The sequence below is a fragment of the Tupaia chinensis genome, unplaced genomic scaffold, assembly GCF_000334495.1.
Source record: "Tupaia chinensis unplaced genomic scaffold, TupChi_1.0 Scaffold000088_1, whole genome shotgun sequence".
Lineage (NCBI taxonomy): Eukaryota > Metazoa > Chordata > Mammalia > Scandentia > Tupaiidae > Tupaia > Tupaia belangeri.
In genome coordinates this window covers 4,743,036-4,770,208 of record NW_006159550.1, presented here as the reverse complement: position 1 = coordinate 4,770,208, position 27,173 = coordinate 4,743,036, and the positions used below count along the sequence as shown (strand labels likewise).

The window sequence follows — 27,173 nt, the reverse complement described above, 5'->3', positions numbered from 1 at the left end:
TGTTTATCTGAGAATGTTTTTATTCTTTCTTTCCATATGAAAGATAATCTTGCTGGGTGTAGTATTCTTGGTTGAAACTGTTTTTCACTTAACACTTTGAATATATGTTCCCATTCTTTCCTTGATTGCATTGTTTCTGATGAGAGGTCTGAGGTTAGCCTGATGAGACAACGTTTATAAGTAACCTGACCTTTCTCTCTTGCCAATTTTAGTATCTTGTCTTTGTAGATTTGACCAGTCTGGCTATGATGTGCCTTGGAGAAGATCTTCTTGGGTTGATTCTATTAGGGGTCCTTTGTATTTCTTGGGTCTGGATATTTGAATTCCTCTTTAGATTTGGAAAGTTTTCTGCCAAGATTTCGTGGAATAGATTATCAATGCCCTTATTAGTTTTCTCACCTTCCGGAATACCGATTATCCAGATGTTTGGGTGCTTAATGCTGTCTAGTATTTCTCATACAGTATTCTCATTTTTTGAGGTTATTTTCTCAGTTTTTTCAGTTGTTTTTTTCTAGATCAGATGTTTTGCCTTCAACATCTGACATTCAATTTTCTGCATGGACTAATCTGTTTTTAATACTTTCAGGGGAGGTTTTGATTTCCGGAATAGCAGCCTTCATCTCTAGTAGCTCCATTTGATTCTTTTTTATGGTGTGTACTTCCTCTTTCAGATCATGAAAGAACTTCAACACCTCCTGGAACTCTTTGTCTTTTTTCACCTGCATCTTCTGGAGTTCATTATCTCTCAGCTCTTGTATCTCATTTAGTTTTGTCACCATGAATATTCTGAACTCTCTATCAGACATTTCCATGAATTCTACTGTACTGTCTGTGGATGATGAGGGATTGTTCTTTTCCCTTAGGGGAGAGATATTTTCTTGGTTTCTCATGTTTCGTGTGCCTCTGCGGTTTTTTCTGGTCATTCTGTGACAAAATCTCTCCCCCACAGTGCTTAGCAATGAGGCATCAACAGTTAAGATGGAGTTCAGATTTATAAAAAGAAATTTCTTTGTTAAAGTAGGATGTTCAATAAGCATTGAGGATTTCGATGACTCTAAAAGTATTCAGATGCTTGCCTACTGTGCACCTAAGCCTATCTAGACATTAAGTGTGTGGAGAGTGATGTTTAGAGTAAAAAAGTAAAGTTTAAAAATATAAGCAAAAAGGAAAAAAAAACCTAGAAAAATACTACTAAAAAAGAGTAAAAAATGAACTCACCAGGACACACCTCAGCTATAAAATGGCTTCTGAAATTAACAAGTGAAAGAAAGGGCCCAAGATAAGGAGAGGAGCTTGAAAATTTAAATTAAAAAAAATTAAAAATTTAAAGAGAAAGAGAGTGAGTGTGAGACAGACAGACAGACAGACAGCCAGAGACAGAGAGAAGACAGAGGTCGTCCTAACTTGCCTGAATATTTTGGGAATCTAAGAGATGGGTTCAGAGCATGGCTTCCCTGAATTCGCCAGGACACACCTCAGCTTTTAAAAAAAAAAATCGAATATTCTAAATTCTTTATCAGACATTTCCATAAGTTCCATTGTACCCTGTGTGGACAAAGAGGAGTCAGAAGTTTCTTGGTTCCTCATATTTTTTGTGCCTCTGTGGTGATTTCTAGTCATATGATGGGTTATTCATTTTTCTTAATTTCTAGAAGTTCAATCTGAGCATTCAGAGGTGCACAGGAGGAGGTGGTCTGCAAAATTTTTGCTGTTCCATTTTTCTCCCTTTGTGTCGCAGATTCAGTGGGAATCAAGAAATATGTTGACTCTAATAGTATTCATATGCTTGACTACTTTTCACTTAGACCTGTTTAGACACTCAATGTATGGAGGCAGGGTGACTTCTCAACAGAACATCTTCATTGCTCTTATCCCTGAAAACACTAGATCTCAGTTCTCATGGTGAACTCAGTCTTCTGGTTCTGAATTATTCTACTAAAGAGAATTTTGTGGGCCCAGGACTTCTTATCTTCTCAGTTTGTGTTACACTGAAGCTAAGTCACTAGCGGAAATGGACTAGAAGCAGCAACAGAACACTGCAAGTCAATTCAGAGTGCGAACAGAGAATGAGCGAGCCATGAGGAGAGTCAGGACATTTTGTTCTATTGGAGTATTATCTTCATACTAGATCTGACTTTGGATGCTCACATCAGCACTAAGATGTGATGAATCATTGACTACCTGGATCCAATCAACCCCCATGGTATTTTGCTGTAATTAGCATGAATGTCAAAGGCATGGTATCTTAATGGGTGATTTTATTAGCAGGAAGGAGGGAGAGAAGCCAAGACCGTCTTTCCGGGGAGACCTCTCTGCTCATTAGTGTCCCAGCAGCAGGCGACCAGATGAACTGGAAGGAGCGGATGTTCACACCAGTCGATTCTGCAGTTTGTTAGCAGCTTGAGTAAAAAGAAAAAAAAAATCCTCTGGGAGGAAATGTTGAAGTCAGATGTTGCTCTTCCTGCTGGATTTCTGTAATCCTTTGTCTCCTTCATACTCATCATGGAAAATTCTAAGTTCTTTGAGGAGAACTTTATTCCCTTCTGCCCTACCCTTAATTTATCCATTCTTCTTTGTCCTAACTAAGTAGTTTATGAAATCTAGACCACTAGAACTATAGCAATTGGGAATCCAATGGACATAAAATATAGCAGTGTGGGTCCTTCACCCAGCCTCACACAAACCACGTTTTAGGAATAAAGGTGTGGGATAAAGAAACAGACTTAAAATTAAAATAAAATAAAGCTAAATTCCAAGCCACAGATCAAATGTAGATCTACCTTTGTTTCTAACATGAACAAGCTGAGAATAAATCATTAACTATGAGGACCCTTATGATTCTCCTTGAGAGAATTCAAAAGCAAGATCAAGTCCCCTGAATGTCCAAACACTGTCTAGAACATCCTAGAGTGGTCTACTTTTGATTAAGTCCTACCTGAGTGTGGTTAGATAACTATAATGTAATGATCAAAGTCACAAATGGCTCATTTTATACTGTCAATAGCATTTTGGAGGGATTTAGGAAAACATATATCATAGCAAAAATGCAAGATGTAGACTTCCTGGGTCAGATAAGGACTTTAGAGCATGTAGCTTTTAGATAATACCTTAGGCCTTTGGAGCATCAATTTGCCTTTACGTTAACAGTAACAATACTAGGCCTTGAAAAGGTTATCCACAATCTTGGTAGACACTTCCTCTTAGGTCAGTGTTTTAAAGAAACCACACCATTTTAAGCATATGCAACAGATGATCACCAGTACTTATTGAAGGTAAAATGGATTTTTTTCCTTCTATAGAGCACTAATAAATTCAACCTTCAGCTATACCTCCCAACTCATAAGATGTTTTATAGAAAATTAATAAATCCCTCACCTTCCATCTTTCTCTCCTCCTACCCTGTTCTCCCTCTAATACACAGGATTAAGGAACCCTCCCTCTTATTTCACAATTATAAACTTATTATTTCTGATTAAAACCAAAAAAATCAAATTGAAGATGTGAATATGCAATATGTTTTTGATGTGAAAATATTTTTACAATGGATTAGAGGGAGGATGATACTTTCTAAGGAAAAAACTCCTATATTTATAATCTATTTGTTTCAATCATGAAGTATAATTGCTTGCTCAAATTTCCCCAAATTTTTACTTTTACCTAGATTCTCACATCTGCTGATACTCTTTAGAGAACTGAGGTGTTGTTCTCCAGGCGTGATAATATATTTTACCCCAAACATTTGAAAATGTACCTAGTGACAGGAATAGCAGGACAGCATTACAAAGTCACCCCTGTTGCTGCTCTCTCTTGTGGCGTGGATCATTTAACCGATGTAATGACTTAACCAACTGTACTTTTCTCTAGAACTTTAGACCAGGAATAGAAGGACAGCATTACAAAGTCACCCCTGCTGCTGCTCTTGTGGCGTGGATCATTTAACCGATGTAATGACTTAACCAACTGTACTTTTCTCTAGAACTTTAGACAAAACAAAAGTAAAAACAAACCAAAAAAAAAGTTCCTTAGCTGGTTCAGTCAAGAAAGTCCGAAAAGAAGAATAAACGCTCACTGTAATGGGAAAATGCAAAGTGCACCATATGCATGAATGCCATACTGAACCTGATGCTTTCTCGGGGTAACCTTTTGGGGTGCTAAACACCTCAGAATGCCATCAAAGCAATACCAAAGTCTAAAAGCTAGTTAGCTCCGCAGAGATTCAACAGACAAGAAAATTAGATTCCAAAGGGTGGAGCATAAATCCACAGGTATGGAAAACTATAAAAATGAGTCACCTCTTCAGTCTAAATCCATCCAATTCCTTAAAGCAGAAATTTGGGTTCTCCTTGCACAGTAACAGGGCATTAACTGATAAGTTTTCTTTTAAGAAGTCCTGCAGTCCTTAAGACCAGCAGTTGGCATAATAGCTATGTTGCTGGACTCCCATGTAGTCAACCGTGGTTTGAGTCCCAGACCCGGAGGCTTAAACTCACTCTAGATGCGTGTGCTTGCATGTCCAAGATCCCAAGAGGAGAATGGAGGAGAAGGAACTGTGATGTGGCCATCCTCCCTGGGGGATGATTTCTCACTTTCTGTCTCTCTGCCTCTCTGTCTTTCTGGTGAGTGCATGCGCCATATAGCAAAAAATCTCTCCCCAAAAAAAAGTAAAAAAAAAAAGTCCTGCAGTCCACGCCAATGATCTATATGAGTGCTACCCAAGTTCAGGAGATGTGTAAAAGTCACCAAATGGAAACAGAAGTAGATATGTCCATTCCTCCTGGAGAATACCACAGGACAAATTATTCCATGGACCTAGATTCAACTTTTCTCTAGAAATTCTCTGTTCTACCTTCAATTCAAAACTCTGTATAACAAGTTTATTACTTGGAATTATCTTTTTTTTTCCATTACTATTTTTCTTCTAACTCTTCTCTCTCTTTTCTCTTTCTTTCCGTTACTATTTTTCTTCTAACTCTTCTCTCGCTTTTCTCATTTTCAAATAGAATAAGATCACTATCATTCATAGTAAACTGAGTACCTATCTGCATATGTCAACTCAGAGTCTGGGGATGAAACTGGAGATATTTGGGAATGTGTTTAGTGGAGACACATCTATGTAGCTCTAGACCTGCTGAAACTATGGAATACCTCTGGGTGAGCAAAAGAAAAAGCACATCACTAGAAAGAAAAAGGGCAGAAACCCTGATACACTATGGAGAACAGAAACCTCCAGGGTCAAGGATCTGCTTAAAGGGGTAAAGGAGGTGAAGTAAAACCTGTGATGATTTTCCACTATTCATTGTCATCCCTAAAGTCACAAATTCATCTGTACACACTGGGAGCTCTGATGACAGAAAAGAATTAATCCATGTCCTCACACACTATTCTCATATCCAAAGCCCTTTCCAGAGTCTGCTGAGTGCCATTCTTCTTACTCGACCTCTAGAACGGCCCCCAGATGTGAGGCTCCCAAGCTCAGGGATCCTTCTCCCATCTTCCCTTTGCCTGACCCTCGTGTGTGCTGTCCAAAGAATGACATTCTAGCCAACTGTGCAAGCCTTCGAGAGCTAAATAGGTTATTTCAAAACATAGTTTGTTTCTTTACTCATGTGTCTATTAAACATATAGAAATGTTCCCAAGGAGCAAACATCACAGACCACGTGTCTCAATCTTTATTTCATTCTGACTGCTATGAAGAGCCTCTTCAGACAGTTTTTTTCTAATTGCACCCAACATTACATGTTAATACCTTAGATATATTATATATTTACTTGTCCAGTGTATGTCTATGTTTTATACATAAAAAGAGTTTTGTACATAAAATTTTTTCCACCCAATGAAAACCAATTTTAGTCCTCTGGGGAGAGATATAATCCCTATGAGAATGCATGATCTTGAAGCATGCAAAAATATTTTGCCAGAAGTGTTTAATTACTGCTTCTCTAATACTTAGCAGAATGTAAATCACCAAAAACATAATTTTTCCTTAGATCAGTTGTCTATACTGAAAAGATTAGAGCAGGATAGGTCTTTATCTGCTGAGATTCTAAAACATAACTCTCTTCTCTTGGGTCAAGTTCCCCTTCCCTCATCTTCCCCAAGATAGCTGGCAGAATTAGAAAGTGTTATTCTCAAGTTCCTTCTAACCCTGTCTGTTTCTTCTTCATCCTTGACTCATTCTAGTTAAACGCTAAAACACAAACATGGTTAAACCATCTCACACTATAGAACCAGATAACCAGTCTCACCTCTTGTCGTTTGAAATTCTGGACATATTCTTCAAACTGTTCATCTTTTGTTTCATCAGCTTTCCCCAGCTTCTGAAGGACCTAGTTTCAAATAAAACAAAATAGTTTGGTTAATGATTTTTTTTTCAAAGTAAGATGTTCCTTTTCAGTTAGTAAGCAGAGCAAGGCAGCTGTTTCTCTCTTCTTGGGCAGCTGCTTATTTTTCTGTTCTGGAAGCATCTTGACTGGGTGACTTTGGCCTCTACCAGATCTGGATTTGAATTACAGTCTCACCATGCACACAGGCCATGTGACCCTGAGCAAGGGCTAGGCTACACTGCATGTACTTCTTTAGATGTGTGTTTCCTGGGAGAGGCTGGATATAACTTAAAGACAAGAAATCTTCATCTTTTGTCCAAAGAACTTGGCATGATGATTAATACACAATAGTTATACAATTGTTTATGAACCAAACAACTGTCAGTGAACCAAAGTCATCTGACTAAAGTATTAGCCTACTTCATAGGGACAGTGTTAGAGTTATAGAGCTAGGTCCATGGCAAGTTCTCCTTTACCATCTTCTGATACTACCTCAATTCAATAAAAGATCAAAGAGGCCCCATGCTAAACTCTGGTCAACCAGAAACATGAAGACAATTAAAGACAAAGAAGGAGCAAAAGGAAGACCCTGCAATCCCAGGCATAGAAGGACCAACAGGGAGACCCAAGCCAAGCTGCTGGGCTTGAGCTCATTAGCAGGGACCCCACCCATTCTGCTGTTGGGAAGGAGGGGCTCGCCAGACTTCAGAACCAATATCTGGTTTCTGCAACCCCAAAGAAAGAAGGAGCAACAGGAAGACCCAGCAATCCCAAAGATATAAGGTAGGAGCTGCTGCCTCATGTGTGCTGACACTGTTCTGCCCCTCACCAATCCAGGACCAATGGGGAGATCCACGTCAAGCCACTCGGCTAGAGGTCATCAGCAGGCATCCTTCCCAGCCTTCTATGAGGGAGGAGGAGCTCTCTGGCCTTCAAGAACCAATACGGCTTTAAATTATACTTGTCAGCTCAACCGTTGTCCATATTAAAAGCAGTTAAGTTTGAATATACAAGAACCAAACACCTGAAAATAGGGAACTCTGGATGAATTCTTTCCTCATTACTCCCTTAGCAATAAAAGATGAGAAAATCCCCTCTGAACACCTGAACCCAAAAATCCTGCTGTGGGTTCCATACTCCCAAGCACAGTAGAGGAAGGAAATTGGTCCAGAGCTTATGCATATTCATAGAAAAGTGCAGGAGCACACAGCAACAGAAGACGAAAGAAGTAAGAAGACCACCAGATGACTAAACATCAAAGCAGAGTCACAAGAAATAGGAGAAAATCGGGAAATACCTCCTCCCTCAAAGGATCATAACTCTTCACCAATGGATAAAACACAAGAGATTACAGAAACATCAGAAAAAGAATTCAGAATATTCATTGTAACAGTGTTCAAGATTCAACAGAAAACAGAGAACCAATTCCAGGAGGTGAGAAAATTCTTCCAGTAGTTGATGTAAGAACTCCATAGAGAGGCACACTGAAAAAAAAAATCGAACAGAATTTCTGGAGATAAAGGATATGATTCAGAAAATCAAAACCTCCTTCAAAAGTATCTATAGCTTGGGGCTGGCAGGCAGTGCAGTAGTTAAGCATGCTGGACTCCCACATGGCCAACCATGGTTCGAGTCCCAGACCTGGCAACCTCTTTATCATTTTCTCTCTCTCACTCTTCTTTCTCTCTGGTCAAATTAAAATAAATAAATAAATAGGTAATTAAATTAATTATTTTTTTAAAAAAGTATCTGTGGTAGATTAGACTATGCAGAGGAAAAAATCTTTGATCTTGAAGGCAAAACCTCCAATTTAGTCCAAGCAACTGAAAAGAATTGAAGAATAAAAATGAGGATACTATACAGGAATTCCTAGACACCATTAAACAGCTGAATAGCCACATAATAAGTATTCCAGAAGGTAAAGAGGCAAGCAAAGGCATAGAAAACATCTTTAATAATATATTAGCTGAAAACATTCCAAATTTAGAGAATCATGCAGACATTCCACTCCAGGAGATGCAAAGGACACCTAATAGGGGACCAGCAGTTAGCGTAATGGCTATGTCGATGGACTCCCAAGTAGTCGACCGCGGTTCGCATCCCGGACCCGGTGGCTTAAACTCACGCTGGGCGCATGTGCGTGCGTGCCCAAGATCCCAAGAGGAGAATGGAAGAGAAGGGATTGCAGCGTGGCCATCCCCCCTGGGGGGTGATTTCTCACTTTCTATCTCTCTGTCTCTCTCTGTCTGTCTGGAGAGCGCATGTGCCCTATAGCAAAGGACACCTAATAGACAATAACATAAGAATATTCTCTCCAAGGCATAGCCTAGTCAAATTGGTAAAAATCAAAAACAAAGAGAAAATTATAAAAATGGCAAGACAGAAACACCAAGTTACTCACAAAGGTATTTCCATTAGACTAACATCTGATCTCTCAGCTGAAACAACACAGGCAAGGAAAGAATGAGAAGACATGATTTAAAACTCTGAAAAAGAAGCAATTTCAGCCATGAGTAATATACCCAGCAAGAATATCCTTCAAATGGAAAGCTTTCAGTTTATGTATTTATTATAATCATTACTTATTGTATAAAACTAGGTAGTAGAGAAAAAGTCCAAAATGTTACAGCTGAGTCTTTCTTTGGAATGAATTTTAAAAAGGGTTAAAAACAAGAACTTCGTAAAGCCTATAAATCATCAAATCACTGGCTTTATCATGTCTTCACTTTTCAATACCTCTTTCCAATTTTATTTTTTCTTTACTTTTTTGAAGACTTATTTCTTTAGGCATAGTGCAGTACTATGTTTGTATAAAAACTCACAATGTGTGAATTAAAGTTTTCTTTTTCAATCACTTCCTAATGAGCTATTGTTACATATGATTTTAGCTATCTATCACTGGACCAATGATTTATACCCACAGATTTTTTTTTCAGATTATAAACTCTTATCTCCCCTAATCCTCTACATAGAAATTACAAATTATTCTTTCATTGGCTACATTAAGATTATTTTTGTTAATTTATGAGATCATTTGTTGCCTGATTTTTAATCAATATGTTTATCTTTAGATTTGTATCTCCAAGTGAAAAACATCATAGGCAATTCAGTACATACTTGCAGAATAACACTGGAGCAGATTTCACATTTTCACAACATAGTACGATGTAAAATGTTGAAAGTGGAGAATATATTTATATCCTTGATTTGTTTATTAATCTTTAGATTTGTATCTCCAAGTGAAAAACATCATAGGCAATTCAGTACATACTTGCAGAATAACACTGGAGCAGATTTCACATTTTCACAACATAGTACGATGTAAAATGTTGAAAGTGGAGAATATATTTATATCCTTGATTTGTTTATTACACACCATATACATGCTTTTAAAGACCATTCTAGAACCTGAGATTTGTAATGACTTTATGTAAATCATGAATTACAATAATATTTAAAGAGAAGAAGGGGGAAAAAAAATACCAAACCTCTACTACCCAATAAGAAAAGAAAAATGGTCTTGAGGCCAGCAGGTGGCATGGTGATTAAGGTTCTGGACTCCCAGATGGCTAACTTATTTGAGTCCCAGACCCGGTGGCTTGCTTCTCTCTCTGCCTCTCCCACAGCCCCCACCTCCCTCTGGTCAAATTAAAAAAATAATAACAACAAATAAATTACATAAATAATTCTTTTAAAAAAAGAAAAATGGTCTTGCCTACAAGTTCTACTATAGCTTAATTCTCTTTAAAGTAAGATGGCCCCTTACCATTTAGTTATAGTTGTTTATAATTATTTTTACCCACTGTATTATCAATTATCATTTTTTAAAATATTTACCTTGCTTATCTTAAATATTGGTAATATTTCAGTTCTCATAGTTCTGGATTACCACTTTTCTTTTTTTTTTTTTTCTTTTGAGAAGATTTTTTTTTTTTTTTTTTTTTTTTATATACGACATGCGCTTGCCAGACAGAGAGAGACAGAAAGCGAGAAATCACCCCCCCGGGGGATGGCCATACCGCAATCCCTTCTCCTCCATTCTCCTCTCGGGATCTTGGGCATGCAGGCACACACGCCTGGAGTCAGTTTTAAGCCACCGGGTCCGGGACGCGAACCATGGCCGATTATGTGGGAGTCCAGCAACATAGCCATTACGCTAACTGCTGGTCCCTCATACTTTTATGTAATATGTGTGTGCTTATTCTTTAAAAAGACAAATAAAACAATGTTCTAACACTTAACCTTATGAAATTTATAATCTAGTAGAACAAACAAGACAGGCCTACAAATAACAAGACAAAGAGTACGTGTTAGAAGAATTGAGGGGGAGTTGGAAAGTGTTATTACCAGTATCCCTTAGTGCTGAACTCTCCAGGGACTCCCCTGCAGAGTACTTAAATTGTGCGGTTAAAATGCCAACAGACAGGAATGTAGCAGAGGCCATTCCAGTCAAAGACGTAGTCCAAGCAAAGATCATTTAAAAAACTATTATGTAATGTGGGACCGGAAGCTTTATTTTCCTAGAGCAGAACCACCAGGAGAAGCAGTTCTCCGAGACCAGAAGAAAGTCATTTTGATACACAGCAGAAAGGTCCTGAGAGCCATGATCTGATTCGCTATTCAATATTACTCTTTTGCTTCCAAAACACCAACTAAATCAAGAATGTGAAAATTCCACAAACTTTGCCATCTAGAAATACACACATCCCAAGAAATGATCAGACCTCTTTGTATGAAACTTTAACATTTGGGTATTAAAGCTATAATCATACAAGGGCGAGCAGGAAGTTAAGGTGTTGGACTCCAACATGGTCTACCATGGTTTGAGTCCCAGAGCCAGCAGTTTGAAACTCATGTTGGGTATATATGCAAGCATGCCTAAAATTTCAAGAGGAGGATGGAGGAGAAGGGATTGTGGGATGGCCATCTCCCTTGGGGGGTGATTTCTCACTTTCTGTCTCTGTGCTTCTGTCTGTTTCTCTGGTGAGCACACATGCCCAATAGCAAAAACAACTCAAAAAAAAAAAAACCTCTATAATCATACAAATAACTTTTTATGACTAGGTTTTGCATCAGATTATACTAATTTATTTTTCAAAATCAAAGCTATTACCTTATACAAATGAAGGATTTTTTTTTAGAGAGAGATTTTTGCTATAGGGTGTATGTACTCACAGGAAAGACAGAGAGAGATAGAGACAAAAAGTGAGAACTCACTCTGCAGGGGTTATGGCCACACCACAGTCCCTTCTCCTCCATCCTTTTCTTGAGATCCTGGGCACACATGCACACATGCCCAGTGTGAGTTTCAAGTGGAAGTCCATGTGGAAGTCCAGTAATATAACTATTCTGCCATCTGCTGGTCCCCACAAATTTAGAGGGTTTAAGAGGTCTTTTAGTACAAGGACAGAGTGAGAAAAATGACCTAACACTTAAAAAGAAGTACAGAGATAAATGTGGGTCAGGACAATGCTTAGCTTGCACTTTTGATGGGTTCCCTATTGCCTCGGTTATTTTTATAACGCTGTGGGTACACAGGCTAACTTGATTTTTTGTCTGGCAGAGATGAACACAGTTTCTGTCTAATGGAAATGATAACCCCTAAGGTGACCACTTATGACCCTACAGGGACATTGACCATGTTTGTATCTAGCCCAGCAATCTTACTCTAAAAGTCCATGATTACATAGCCCCAAAATATCTAGCTTCTCAAATACACCTTGAGCCAGTTTCAACATCTTATTGGATGCCTCATTAATAAGTGAATGTAACCTTTGACATTGTTTATATCACATTTACATGAAAATCTTGTTTTTAACTTTTGAAAAAATGTAATTTAACAACAGAATCAACTTAGAAGTATTGGGCAAATAGAAATACAAGATGTTGTTACTATTTAAGGGAAGAGTAAGGAAGAAAAGTTTATCATTGATAAATAGGTTACAGTTAAGTAAATAGAGTGAGGTTATGTTAGATAATACAAACTCAAGCAGAATCTCAGTCTCTCTCCTCCCCAGTCTCTAGCTCTCAACCTTTGCCTTACTGTTGATCTCCTTGGACGATGAGGACAGGGCAGGCAGCATAGGCTGCCTGGGCTGCTTAGGGACCTCTGTCTTCCTGGCCTGGTGTGTAAGCAACATCTTGGACCCACAGCCCTTAAAAGGCACAGCTGTCTTGGACGCCGGCCCCTATCTTGTCTTCCAGGCAGCTGCCCCTAGGGGTCTGGGCCTTGGCCGCCATTTTCTTTATGGTTGGAGAAGCAACAGAATTCTTGACCTAGGTGGATCTAATTCTTGAACTCTTACTATTATTTTGTGATACTATTATTGTAACAAAGGTAGGGCAAAGAAATACTTCAGAAGCCACACTTGCAGGATAAGTAAAATTCAATGTCATAAGGATTCTTGGCCTCCCGTCCCCCCCCATATTTCCAATTTTAAGGATAATAACTTAAAGAAAGAAGAACTTGGCATTTTTCTTTCTTCCTTTTTGGAAAGATTTTATTTTAAAGCTAGATCTCCCAAATGACCTCCCACCACACTCACTCTCTCTCTCTCTCTCTCTCTCTCTCTCTCTCTCACACACACACACACACACACACACACGCGTGTGCACGCGCCTAATGGTAAAGTGAAAATGCTCCTAGCATTTACTAGGTGGTTACCCCGTCTAACCCTCCAAGTCTGAATTCACACACATCTTTTAGCTCCTCTAGTTTAGGTAAGTCATGGACAAGCAGCAACTCCTCTTCAGATGGCAGAGGCTTACACAGGCCCCAGAAGGCTGGATCTCTGAGCGAGCAGCAGCAGTCTCATCCTCTGCTCTACAACTCTGCAGAGTGAGCAGGCATGCTTGCCTCAGACAGGGGGAGAAAGAAAACAACTGTTTACTGAGAAGCCACTGTGTGCCTGAAACTGCAGAAGGCGATTAACACATTATTGTTTCAGTTCTCACAATACTCCTATCTGGTAACTATTGTACCCATTTGACAAATGACAAAACAGGATCCCATAGTTGGTAAGTGGCCTGTGGGAGTCTCTCAGGAAAATCCACTTTCTGAGGCCTGATACCTTTGACATCTTCATGTGTAGTGATGTATTTCCCACAAAAGGAAGCAAATACACAACATAACTATAATTCACACACTCCCCTAGCTTCTTGTCATCTGTGAAATGGGACAACAGGATTATCTACTTCCTAGAGTTGTTTCAAATTATCGAGACTAGTATTGGACCAGCAGGTGTGGAGATTAAGATGGCTGCATCCCACATGACCAACTGCTTGGTTTGAGTCCTGGACCTGGTAACTTGAAAGTCAGGCCAGGAACGAGTGCACGTATGCCCAAAATGCCAAGAGGGGAATAGAGGAGAGGGGATTATGGTATGGTCATTCCCCGTGTGGAGTGATTTCTCACTTTTCCTCTCTCTCTCCTTCTCTGTGTCTCTCCAGTGAACTCATGTGCACCAAGTAAAATTTAACATTTAAAAAAATTAAAAATAAAAATAATTAGTATTGGGAATGTGTGTAAAGTACTTGGTAGAGTTTCTGGCATACACTGGAGATACCATGATCATCATCTCATGTTTATTTGCCCCATGCACAGATACATGCGTCACGCTGTGATGAGATGCAACCACTCCTCAAAGGACAGGCCACCCACGGCGTGCAGTGTCCAGTGCCAGGTGCGGGCTTGCAGAGTGTGCTCCCCGGGCCCACAGAAGTCAGCCGCTCTAGCGCAGCTATAAATCGCAAGTTACCAGTGTTTTGAAGTAACCTGGATGGCCACAGATCCAAATTTTCTCAGAAGAAAAGAAATATGCATTGAAGGAGCTCATTTTTAGACAAATAAGTATGCCTGATTCCACAATGCTTTCTAGGAGAGAATGTGAAGAGAGGAGAAGAAAAATGAAGAAAGCAGCCCACTTTCTAGAATGACTCAGAGGATGGAAATAAAGGTCAGCTCTCACACTGATGTTGCTCAGGTAATCAGAACTGTACATGGTCAAAACACAAGCATTTCAGGAAAGGAAGTTGTACACATGCAGCAGAGAAGATGACCACCATGCGAAATGTTTAAAGGACTTCTTCAGAGGAAGATGATTTACCAGGACCTAAGTAAAAACAAAACGTCCTGTGTTTTTTAAAAGTAGGACAATAATAAGAATAGTAATACTACACTTCAGGATAATAAGAAAATCGAGTAACAGTAAACACGTTAATTTTTTATTTAACATTTTATTGATTCATATTCAATTTTGAATTTATAGTCAAATTGAATTTGATTCGATTCATAATGTTTTAAGTAAATCTAAGTATCAAAGCATTTCCCCAATAAGTCAGAGTCCATGAAGAGTCCTTCAAGAAATAAGTTTTGCTTGGTAAAAAATAGTAATTATTTGTAAAGAAGTGAAAAATTATTGTTTCATTCTATTCTATTCTATTCAAGAGAATTGTCCATAAAATGTTAGTATTTCTTCCTTGCCTGTGTCATTGATAACCAAAAAATATTTTTAAAAATAAAAGCATGTACAGACTCACACATATATTATCAAATATTAAATATCACTCAGTTTCATTTCATTTTGTTTCTACATAAGTAGTATAAAAGCTGTAGTATTCCTCACTGCAAATTTTCTATTTAAAAAAAGCTGGAGCTATCCTATAACATAAATGTTAAAAGCACATATAATCACTGTATTAACTAATAATCCCTATCACTTATATGAAAGTCCCTTTGAAAGGTGAAACAGAAAACACCGCATTTTTGGAAAGCTTGGGTACTGCAAATAGGAAAGAATTAATAAGTGTAAGAAACATGAGACTATATATATATATATATATATATATGGGAAAAAAAGACTAAAAAAATATGTTAAAAACTTAACAGTGGTTATTTCCAGATGGTGAGGTTAAGAAGGATTATTATTTCCTTCATTATTATGTTCTATATTTTTCCACAATTTTCTCAATGTTTGTATTTAGCTAATGAGAAAAAAATCAGGAAGCAAATGAGCAGGAGTTTATCATACTATATCCTGTACATAGGAGATTTATGCATTAGATTCAAGTACAATGGAACAAACTTACTAGAAACTGATTAAAAGACTCTCCTGAAAAGATTTCCATGAGTAGATTAATACCATCTGCCGGGCAGGTCTCCAGAGGCAGCCATCACGGACCTGCATCTGATTTGGCGGGTTGCACGACAGGTAAGGTTGTATTGGCAGTGCCTACTTCACAGCACTGCTTCAAACCACCAAAGATACCCAGTGCAATGCTGAGCCAAAATGCCTGCATGTAGTCAGTGCTCAATAAAAGAGATCTACTGTTATTTTAGATATCATTATCCAACTCTATGAAATAGTATCATCAATGGTACAAACTTACATTCACAAAAGGTTGGGGAGGTGATCAAAATTTTTATATGATAAGAATCAGGATTCACAAAAGACATTCTCTAGTAAGATGAAACTCAGCAAGGAAAAAATTAGGTCAAAAATTATAAGTATACAAGTACCAGATTTATGCTTTCAACTTTCAACCAAAATGCAACAGGTTGGATGTTACGGACACATGGTTTTTGCTCTTAAGTAGAATTAAGAAACAACTTCAGCAAATAGTCAACATGAGTCAACAGTGATGCCATGGCCAATGCACCTAATGTAATCTCAGCTGCTGTAATGGGGCTTAATAGCAAGCAGGAAAGTGGTCCTGAAAGCTCTGTGAGGTGGTCAAGTTGGTAAACACATGAGTATAGACAACCAGGAGCCATCTAAAGGAGCCCCCCACGAGGCAGAGAGAGTTGGCACGAGGTGATAAGAGGAATATTTGATATAGTTTGCTGTATTTCCAAGGAGAAGAGTACAGAGATCTCCTAACATGTGAAGGATCACCACTGTAAGTGTCAGACTTGTTCTGACAGAAGCCAAGCACTGGATTTCACAGATAAAAGCTACTTAATGAAAAATTTTTCAGAAAAATAATTTTCATCATGGTTTTCTGAACATTGAAGTTTGCTGATAGAGGTAATAAGATCATAACCCTAGAAGTTATTTGCGCTTAAACAATAGTTAGGGTATCAGAGGGGAGACTTAGTCATCAAATAGGTAAATAGAAGAAATCATATTTCAAACATTTTCTAATTTTAGGAACTTACAATAGCATATTATGTGAGAAAATTTTCCTTAAGAAGAGTGCGAATCACAATGAACAGTAGGCAGAGAACTCTTTCCATACTTACTAAAGATGGCATGCCAAACACTGTGTTGAGAGGCTGCAAGAAAAGCAAGCTTCCATTTAGGGACCATGACAGTGTGGTGGCATTAAAGCACAGGGTGCAAGACATGGGCTGGGGAAGACCAGGTTGGTGTAAATCAGGCAGAGGGCAGATTATGGAAAGGCTCAGTTGGCAAGACGAAGGACTTTCATTTTCTTGTATAGAGCACAGAGAGGCAATGAAGTGTCTTCCTGGAGGGACCACATGATTAGGCCTATGCTTGTTGAGGACAAGGCTAAGGACAGATTAGAAAAGACTGGAATAATGAGGTCAGTTAAGAGGCTATTTAAATAGTATCAGCAATAAATGACAGAGCCTGAGTTAGGGAAAAGACAAGACAAATTGTTAAGAAATACTTTAAGTAGGGGGGTTGGCAGGTGATGTGGTGGTTAAGGTCGCTGGACTCTCACATGGCTAAGCACGGTTCGAGTCCTGGAACTGGCAGCTTGCTTCCTCTCTTTCTCTCTCTCACTCACTCTGTCCCTCTCTGGTCAAATAAATAAATAAATAAAGTTAAAATAATTCTTAAAAAAAATAAATACTATAAGTAGTCTCCCTTTATTTATGGGGGATACATTCCAAGATCCCAGTGGATGCCTGAATCTGACAGTACCAAACCGTAAGTATAGAAGTATAGTATGTTTTTTTGATCTGATAACTGACATGGCTACTGACTAACCATCTGTAGCACAGATTAGCTGGACAGGGACAACTCCTATCTCAGGTGAGATGGGTAGGATGAAGCAGGACAGCGTGAGATTCCATCACACTACTCAGAGTAGCAAGCAATGTGAAACTATAAATTGCTTATTTCCAGAATTTTCTCTTAGTATATTTGGGCTGTGATTGAATGCAGGTAACTGCAACTGCAGAAAAGCAAGACCATGGATCAGGGACGACTACTCTAACGTACTTAATGACTTATGAGATGAAAAGAATGAAGGCTAGACAAGAGTTGTGGATGACCCTAGATTTCTGCTGGGGAGCCTCAGTAGGCACTTATTTGTTCAAACAAAACAGACATCATTTTGGACAAGCTAGTTTGAGACACTCTGGTATCCAGGTAGAGACATGGTAAATAGCCTGGTGTGATGATGGTCCCGAGACAACATTCTGAGATCCGAGATTCTAGACAGTCACTAGAATATGGTGTTGATAAAAATACCAAAGATGAGAAAGAAAGAAAGTGGACCAAAGATGAAATTTAAGAAAATCATCATTTGGGCAATATGTAGAAAGAGATCCAGGGGTCGGCAGGTGGCATGGTGGTTAAGGGTGCTGGACTCCCACATGGCCAACCATGGTTCGAGTCCCAGACCTGGTGGCTGGCTTTCTCTCTCTTTCTCTTTCTCTCTCTCTCTCTCTCTCTCTCTCTCTCTCTCTCTCTCTCCTTCTCTTGTCAAATTAAAATAAATAAATAAATAAAATGTATGTTTAAAAAAAAGAAGAAGGAGATCCATAAGAGAAGACTGGGGACCATGAGATATGGTCAAGCCATGAGTAAATTCACAGATGCCAAGGAAGGAGATGGCTTCAAATGTTACAGAAAATGCAAGAAGGGTAAGGACCAAGAGACCTGAAGATGTCCCTTGGACACAGCAGCCAGGAGGCCTATAGGGATCTTGCCCAGGGCTACTCGATGAGAAGCAGAGTCAGAAAACAGACCACAGTACACCGAGTAAATAGGAGGTGAGGTCAGGTGCTCTGGTCTCTCTTGCATGCCAAGTCAAAGAACTTTCTAAAATGGGTGAAGCTTGCCCCTGTTTACATGCCAGGAAGAACTGACCATAAAAAGTAAGAGGTGAGAGTTGCAAGAAAGAGGATCAGAACTAAGAAAAGTCTCAAAAGAGAGGACACTGGTAAAGTCAGGGTCAAGGATGAAGAATGTGCCTTACTTAGGAACAGCCAGGATTCCCCAGAAATACAAGGAGGGATTACTGAGAAGACAGAGTGGCTTGCCTGTGTGGAGGCAAAACCTATAAGACATGTACAAGGCAGATCCTGACTTCTCATGAAGAAAAGACCAGACTGTCTGCCAAGAAACAGGGGACTAGGTCATGAGAAAGATCCCAGGGAAAGGGGAATGGTTCTGATGTGGAAGCGGGAAGAGTCTGAAACACGCAACAGGACTTCAGGATGGAACCGAAGGCCCAGCTGGGGCAGAGACCATGGATGTGCAGCTGCCCACATTTAAGCAATTTTGTCACTTTTTTCTCCATCAGTATCAATACAGGTGATGAGATTGATCCACTTACATAGAAACTATTGTGTATAAGGCAACAAAGAGTGAGACTAAAACAGAGATAACTAAAAATATCTCATCATATTCTGTGACACTAATATTTGACAGTCAGTCAACTCCATTGACTAATGTTGAAAACACCAACTAAGCCTGAACAGCGTGGGGTTATCAATGTTACAGGAACATTGCTAGATATCTATGTGTGGTACAATCACCAAATTTTGACAATAATATGACCAATCATTCACAATAGGCAAAGGAAAAACATCTGTGCTGTATGCATTTTGGTTTAGGACTTAACATATGTTACTTCAAAGATAATTTCATCTATATTGAGATTTTATTATTTCAAAATAATAGAATTTTTGTTACTTTTGTTGCTGCAGTTTTTCAAATGCAAAATAATATGCTAAATTGAATAAGCCTGTTAAAATGTACTGCCTTTCAGTGAGGTTCTGAAATGTTCACCTAGAGCTGTGTGCTAAATCCCTCATCTACACCACAAGGTCAGAAGTTCTGATCTAGATGAGAAGTGGAGTCGGAAAACAGACCACGAGACACCGAGTAAATAGAATGACCACAGTACACCGAGTAAATATCATGACATAGGCAACAAAAATTAAAAAGAAAGAAAAGAGAAATCAAGACTATGCTCATTTAAAATTTCATCTTAAAATCTTCTTTAGTGTCTTCTAAAGTAGTTATTTCCTCAGGCTGAGTTGCAAGAGCTGTCCCAATGGAATAGTCTCACATTCATTTCTAGAGCTTGCCCACATATAAACTATATAAGCAAAGTCCTATAAATTTACAACTCTTGGATCTAGGCAATTACCCCATACTGTAAAGCCAAAATTCTGATCAAATTCCAAATCTTCATAGTCCAGTACAAATTAAATACTGACTATTGAAAAGTACAATTATTGCCTTCCTTTTTATTATTTTAATTTACTTTATACTTTCAATCACTGTACATTGCCGCATCTTATAAAATGAATTTATCCAACATGAATACACTTCACACCCATCCAAATTTAGAGTGAAATACAATGTTAGTGACTCTCAAAACGTAGCTGACATTTGAAGAAAGAAAAGAAAACAATCTTCCATTCCACATGGAAATGACTTGTTAATTAGGAGGAAAAAAAATCAAAACAAAGTCAGGTGTCATGAGATGTATCCACAAGCAGGAAAACCCAGCCTAAAAGTCAGAAATGGGAAAACTGATAAAAGGAAAGGAGACAGACTACAAAACCATTCAAGATGAAGGTTGAGCACAGTTTGAAACTGTGACAAGAGGTATGGTTAAAAGAACTTGGCAGGTTTGGCCACTGGGATGCATTAGAGGGATCTGTGCTTCGGATGAGGGCTCAGAATAGACCAACTTCCAACTCTGGGTGATTCACGCTTCCTTGAGCCAGACTCTAAAAGTCAGGCAGAAAACTCACACAATTTAATTAGTCTTCTCTGAACAAGGAGACATCCCTTTCTTTACACTTTCTGCCTTTAACACCCCCAAAACGAATTATGTATAATTTTCCACTGAATTCAGGAGTAGGCGACATTGAATGGCCTTGATCTCTTCTGGACAGGACATGAAATGGTGGCCTTCCATCTTTGCCCATGTTCAGATGGTTCATGCATTCACCTGTCCATATCCCTGCTCACCCACCTGCTCATTCAGAGAGCATTTACCCAGTGCTAACTCTGACACTATGAAGTCCCATGACATAAGACAGGAGAAAACCCAGCAGAGTGAGAGGCCCTATGTGCAGTCTAGCTGCTTGTCATGAGGTGTCAAACTGGGTTCAGACTACATTCTTTCCCCAACTGCAGGACATTAGTCCTTTGACCTGTTTGTGAGTGAGCTACAGGACTTAAAGAAGTGGCTTTAATTCACCTGAATTTGAAGGAAATAAGATGAATCACCAGAAAATCATCTTTTGGTGTGGTTCATATACACTTTTAGGTCCTGGCATTGTCTTCTGGGGCTTGCCTTCTGGATTATTTCTGTACCACTAAGATACTCACTCCTTCCTTTGGTAGATTTCAACAATACGTTAGCCGTCACGTCATCTAAGTTCTCAGGCTGCCATGAGCCTTCCTGCCAATTCTGGGATACACTTTTGGGAGGGAAAATAAGAATAGACAGGGAGAGAATGTTTACAGCCTTCTGCCCCATTTGTGCAGCCTTCAGATTCTAAAATTCTAGCATGTGGTAGAAAGAACGTACAAGTCCCAAAATGAGTAGGTTGACCCTAGGTATGACAGAGGCAACTGGAAATCACAAAGCTATAGGAGAAAGAAAATCCAGGTGCCTAGAAGGGAACAACAGTTAAGAGAGAAGGGCCTCTAAGGTGTAAGAACACACCAGCCAACACTGATGTCCAATCTATTAGGTTGTCAGAAAAGTCATGACATAATTTTCCCATGTTTTTATATGCAAAAATGTGCATGACTTTTCAACAACACAATACTTGAGAAGGGATAAAGTTCTGGAACTCTGCTCTCTCCTCTCCTTCATATATATATATGTATATATATATATACATATATATATATAAATACACACACACACACACACACACACACACACAAACACACACACACAGATTTTGGTGGGATAAGACAGCTGGAAGAATACTGATCAGCAAAAACGAATAGATTCTAAGGCCTGGTAACTTGGATGCTCCTCTTCTCTAGAATCACTCTCTTCCTGGGTTTAATTCTTTTGTCTCACAACTACATTTCCACGAAACTTGATACCTTCTGAATCCAACCCAAAGCACAACATTTCCATCAGAGTTCAGTGGAAGTCTGCCATATCTACAGGTCATTCCCCAAGGCTCCAAGAAGAACTGTTTCCTCCTCCTGTGACGCCCTTCCAGGACTGTCTCATATCAATACCACACAGGATAATAAACTGATCCTCCAGCCTCAATAGAGAATTTACACTAATCCTCATGTTCTTTAGCTGGGCTACCGATTCCTCCATTTACCACTGGCCAGATGTTTGAGGGAGAAACCATGTCTGTCCAATTCTGGCGATCTTCCCTGTAGAGGAGCTACTGCCAACACACATGGTCATGGAAGCCACCGAGTATTCTACACCCAGGCAATTCAGTAGAGCCTGCCTCTACTGACCTGTCAGTTCTTCATTCCTTTACACAGTCTCCAGGTAGTCTTCATGACCTCAGTCACCCACTGTATCAACGGAAGATGAATCAGCAATATGAAAACACTGACCTGCAGTGCAAATATTAAGGAAGATGTTGACTCAGGTAGAACAAAAAGTCCACAAAATCCTACCTGGGATTTCAACTGGGAGCTGTAAACTACCTGAGCCAAGAGGGGGCTGTTTGTGCTTATGAATATGAAACAGGACAAAATGGAAGTACTTCAGAGAGAGAAAGAACACATTACTGCTTTTCCTCTTCTGTGAAATGTCCCACTTTAATACGTGCATAATTCTCTAACTCATGAGCTGTTATCTATGGAAATTTAAACTGTATCAAGCACAGGTCCCAGTGCCCTATATCTAAATGTGTCTAATCTTCCCAATAATCTTATAAGTTGGATTACTATGATTATCCTTATTTTACTTATGAGAACATTGAAAGTTGGAGAGGTTAACTAGCCACAGTCATGCAGGTGGTATGTAACTGAGCCTGGATTCAAAGTCAGCTCCTAAACACTAGAAAATAAGGTCCTACAGACAGTATCAGAGAAAGAGATGCATCCTGGTGGTCACACGCTTCCCTTGACAATTAAGTCATTTTTCACCATTTTACATGCCACTTCAACTGACTATACCATGTTGTCAGGTATGCTACAATAACAACTCTTGACCCATACTTCTGCTGCATGGAAGCCATTTGACACCATCTCCCAATTAGGTTATTGCATTAAGCAGTCCAAACACACTAGTGAAGGTGGGGCGAGTAAATTACATGAAATGTGTTGTTTCTGCTCTACCTCACTTAGCGAAACCATCAAATTGGCCTCTGACCAGCACAAGGCCAACAAGGACATCACCTCCTTGTAAGAACACTGTAGATCTGGGTGTCTCACAGGAGCAACAGACAGTAGTACTGAAAACAAAACAAAACAAAACAAAGCTTTACCATATTTCAGATCACAAGACAAGGTCCTTCCACTAGGACTGGCAGTCAACTTCCAGGGAGTACAAAGCAGCGCTTAGACTGACAGAGCTCTCCCCATCCTTGACTATGTCTGGGTTCCCAGGCCTAGGCACTCTCTCATCACAGCCGCCCTGACCCACCAGCACTAAGGCCCCTCTCACCACCACTCACCCACAATGCACTTCTCCCAGCTCATACACTTTTCATCATAAAATGTATGTTCAACAAATGCTGTAACTTTCCTCTCATTCTAGCAGCAATACCCGAGAGTTTTCCCCAAGTAGTTAAATGAGAGGGAAGATTTTTAGGGGTTTCGTTTCACCTCTATCTACAGTCTTTTTCCTGTAGTTCAAAAGATGAATTGATGGGCAAATTCAGGCATAGCTGAAAAAGCATCAGTAAGGCAGTGCGTGGAGCCCGGATTAAAATCTTTGGGAATGGACAGGACTGAACAGTCTTTGTAGTAAGTTTTGGATAACCGCCCCTTTGCTTTGTACCCCATGGAACCAGGAGCACAGTCAGGATAAGAATGCCTGCTCCCTTTTATAAGTTTACATGGACTGGGATTTTGTTTTCATCTATCCTGATTTATCATGTCTTTTCATAAACAGTGTTTCCTAAACTGTATCCTATGGGGTATAATTTCAGGGATCTCTTTGAAAAAAAGTTTGAAGTCAATCTGTTTGAAAAATACTATATAATCTTGTATGGATTTCTTTTCATTGTCAGGGTCATGTAAACTTACTAGAGAGAGAGGAGGAGAAAGCACCCCTCAGTGAGGTGTAGTCACACCATAATCTCTTCTCCTCATTTCTCCATCCTGTCAAGATCTGGGGCATGCAAGCACATGTGCCCGGCATGTTTTCAAGTCTCTGAACCTGGATTTGAACTGTAGTTAGCCATGTGGGATCTAGTTGTAGGCTACGGGGCCAGCTCATATCCTTCTATACATGTTAAAGAGAAAAAAAAATTACAATACCCATAAAAATATAAAATAAATGTTTGTCAATGATTATGTTTTAACTCACTAATTAGGGAACAGCTAAGACATTATGACCAGTTCTAAAAAGAATTCAGGGACCAGCAGTTGGCATAATGGCTATGTCACTGAACTCCCATGTAGTCAACCACGGTTCGAGTCCCGGACCCGGTGTCTTAAACTCACACCAGGCGTGTGTGCGTGCGTGCCCAAGATCCCAAGAGGAGAATGAAGGAGAAGGGATTGCAGTGTGGTCATCCTCCCTGGGGGGTGATTTCTCACTTTCTATCTCTGTCTCTCTCTGTCTTTCTGGCGAGCGCACGCACCCTACAGCAAAAAAATAATAATAACAATAAAAGAAAATAAAAAGAATTCAAAGAATTCACAGATACAAGCAAATAGGAATGCTGAAATCAATTTATAGAGATGGAAACTGTATAGAACAGTAATTACTGGCATCCTACCTGACATAATTTATAATCCTTTTATAATTGTTCCATCAATATGAACATATCAAAGGTTCCAAGAAGCCCTGCAATGAAGAAACGTGTGCAATCTTATTTAACCCTGTGTTTCCCACACATACTTGTTCACATGATAGTCATTAATATCGTATGAGATCACTATTGATGGAGCACTTTCTCCTCCCCACGCCTTTAAGAATCTCACATTCTTGAATTCCCCAGATTTACTGAACAGAGATTCTCCGTGTTCATACCAGACTTCTCTCTTTTTTTTTTAAGAATTATTTTATTTTTAACTTTATTTATAAATTTGTTTATTTCAGTTTGACCAGAGAGGGACAGAGGGAGAGAGAGAGAAAGCAAGCCGCCAGGTCCAGGACTCGAACTGTGGTCGGCCATGTGGGAATCCAGCGCCTTTAGCCACCACGCCACCTGCCAGCCCCATACCAGACTTCTCTTAACCTAGATTTAGTATCTTCCCTCTAAGTTGCAATATGAAAGAGTTGACAGGGAGCTTAGATTTTATGCCATCCAGCTAGCCCAATAAATGAGAATCTAAGAAGAGTTAAGTGCATTGAGGGTCACATCTTCAACCTTCCATACAGAAGGATCTTTTAGAGCTAATAGAACCCTTTATGGGTATTTTTAGTTAGAATGTGATTTGCCAGCAATTCTCCTTCTGCAATTCAGTCAATGTCTCTTAGGTCATCCCTCAGCTCTGAGAATAATACTTGTGCCAGCGACATTGGCAATGCCACCAAGCAAGCTAGAACGCAAGCCTCGGTGTCTAGAAATCATTTCTACTGGTGACTCCTTTACACTATCTGAAGCATTTGAGAAGAGTCTTGTAGCAGCAGGAAGTAGAGTCCTTCCATGGACCTTCATTCAAACCAAACACCATCACATCTGCTAATGCATCTCTTCTTGAATCAGGAAAATCTGGGCCTGGGGACTGAGGGTGGAATCTGGCTTCATACCAAGAACATCTTGTTTTATCGCAATTTAGATTTTATTTTTGATGCTAAAAGTTATTTGAAAGTACAGGTTGTTCTTTTTTTCTTTTACTTTCAGTATTTTTTTTTCATTTATTTTTATTATCTTTGTGTGTATATGTGAAAAAATTGCATGACCAGAATCTTCACAACAAATTTCCAATGCAGTTCCACTTGGGGCCACTGAGTGACATCAGGAAGGTCACCCACCTTCTTTGAACAGAGTTTCCTCCTACTTTTATTAAAAACACTTCTAGGTAATTTGCTTCTCCCTGCCTCACAAATACATTATGAATGAAGAAAAGAGAAAGCCTTTTCAAAAAGGATTCTGCATCACTTCACAGTGGGAGACTGGAGATTTTCTGTATAATCTTAAATTGGGGTATAACCAAACTTCCATGGGCTCGTAAATGGTCCCCCAAAAGTCATGCAGTAGACCTCAAGTGCCAGGCTCTTAATTGCCAAGGATTTCAGACAGATCTATTAGAAGGTACAATCCCCAAAGCAGTTTCATTGATTGTTCCTGTTTTTAGTGTATATTGATTCAAAAATAACAAAAACCTTATTTAAAAATAATTTTAAAAAACTTTACACAAAGTTCAGTTTGAATGGAAGTCTAAAACAGACAAAAGTCAAAGGTAATTTCTAATATACTGAAAACCAAACCAGACTTCCTCCGAAATGACTCCTACTATAGTATGGATGCAGTATTTTTAGATCACTTTGTTCTGTGGTTGTTTTCTAAAGATCTGTGCTCAAGAAGCTCTGGTTGTCTGCATAGCTTTTCTTGAATGCTTGAACGGAAGGACAACATAAGATATCACAGAAAGGCCCAGCTATGCTAGCACATGTTGGGTGCTACTGCTTGCCAAACCGAGGCTGCCTGGGAGGCCTGGGTTCAATTCCCAGCTCACCCTAAATAGTCTGACACAGTGGCTCATGCCTATAGTCCCAGCTACTGGGAAGGCTGAGGAAGAGAATCACAACGCAATGAGACCCCCATCTAAAAACACTAGACACACACACACACACACACACACACACACGATAATAAATAAATAATGCATCCTGAACTATAATAATGAGGATGGACACTAGTGCTGCTCGCCAAGGCTGACCCACATGGTCTGGAGAGTTCCCTGAGCGTAGCCCCAGCTGAGGCTGGGGGTGACTGCAACATCAAAACCTGCGTAGGGTGCTGTCTCTCTCTCTCTCTGGCTCTTTCAGTCAAGGAAGAAGTAAATGAATAAACCTTAAAACGTGTAATAATAAAAAGATACTTGAAACATGCAGCTCCTTGGGTCTGGCTGCCTGGGGCACACCTATGTCAGAGCGCAGAGCTCTGGGCTCTTGGGGCACCCTACGCTGCAAATACTCACTGCACAACAGGCCATCGACATAGACGAATGAATGAGTGAACAGGTAAATCAAACACTAGCTCTACACACATTTCTGCACTTCTATTTATGCCCAGGTTTTCTGTTTTCTGGAGCTATTATAAGCCTGATCAGCATGAAGCACAGTACTAAAGAAGAGAAGCTATTAAACACAGTTTTCTGGAAGGCCCACATTTCAGACTTTATTTGGGCTTCTTGACCTGAAATATCCATGCTCATATGAATAACACAGAAATTAGATAAAGTTGAATACAAAATCTGCATCAGTTTTTAAAATAGCATCAGGACTTCGAAGAAATATTGTGCTAACTGTAGGCTGCTTTGGGCAACATCAAGGGGACTCTCTCATTTGTCTTTGGG

The 27,173-nt window shown here is 39.4% G+C and overlaps 1 protein-coding gene across 1 annotated transcript in view; it reads right to left on the bottom strand.

The window, feature by feature from the left end:
• AMPH (amphiphysin) overlaps positions 1 to 27,173 on the bottom strand; it is a 175,697-nt gene that overhangs the window by 136,974 nt on the left and 11,550 nt on the right. Inside the window, exon 3 of the mRNA XM_006143037.1 lies at positions 6,247 to 6,327. Coding sequence (XP_006143099.1) covers positions 6,247 to 6,327 — 81 coding nt within the window. The remainder of the gene's footprint in view (positions 1 to 6,246; positions 6,328 to 27,173) is intronic.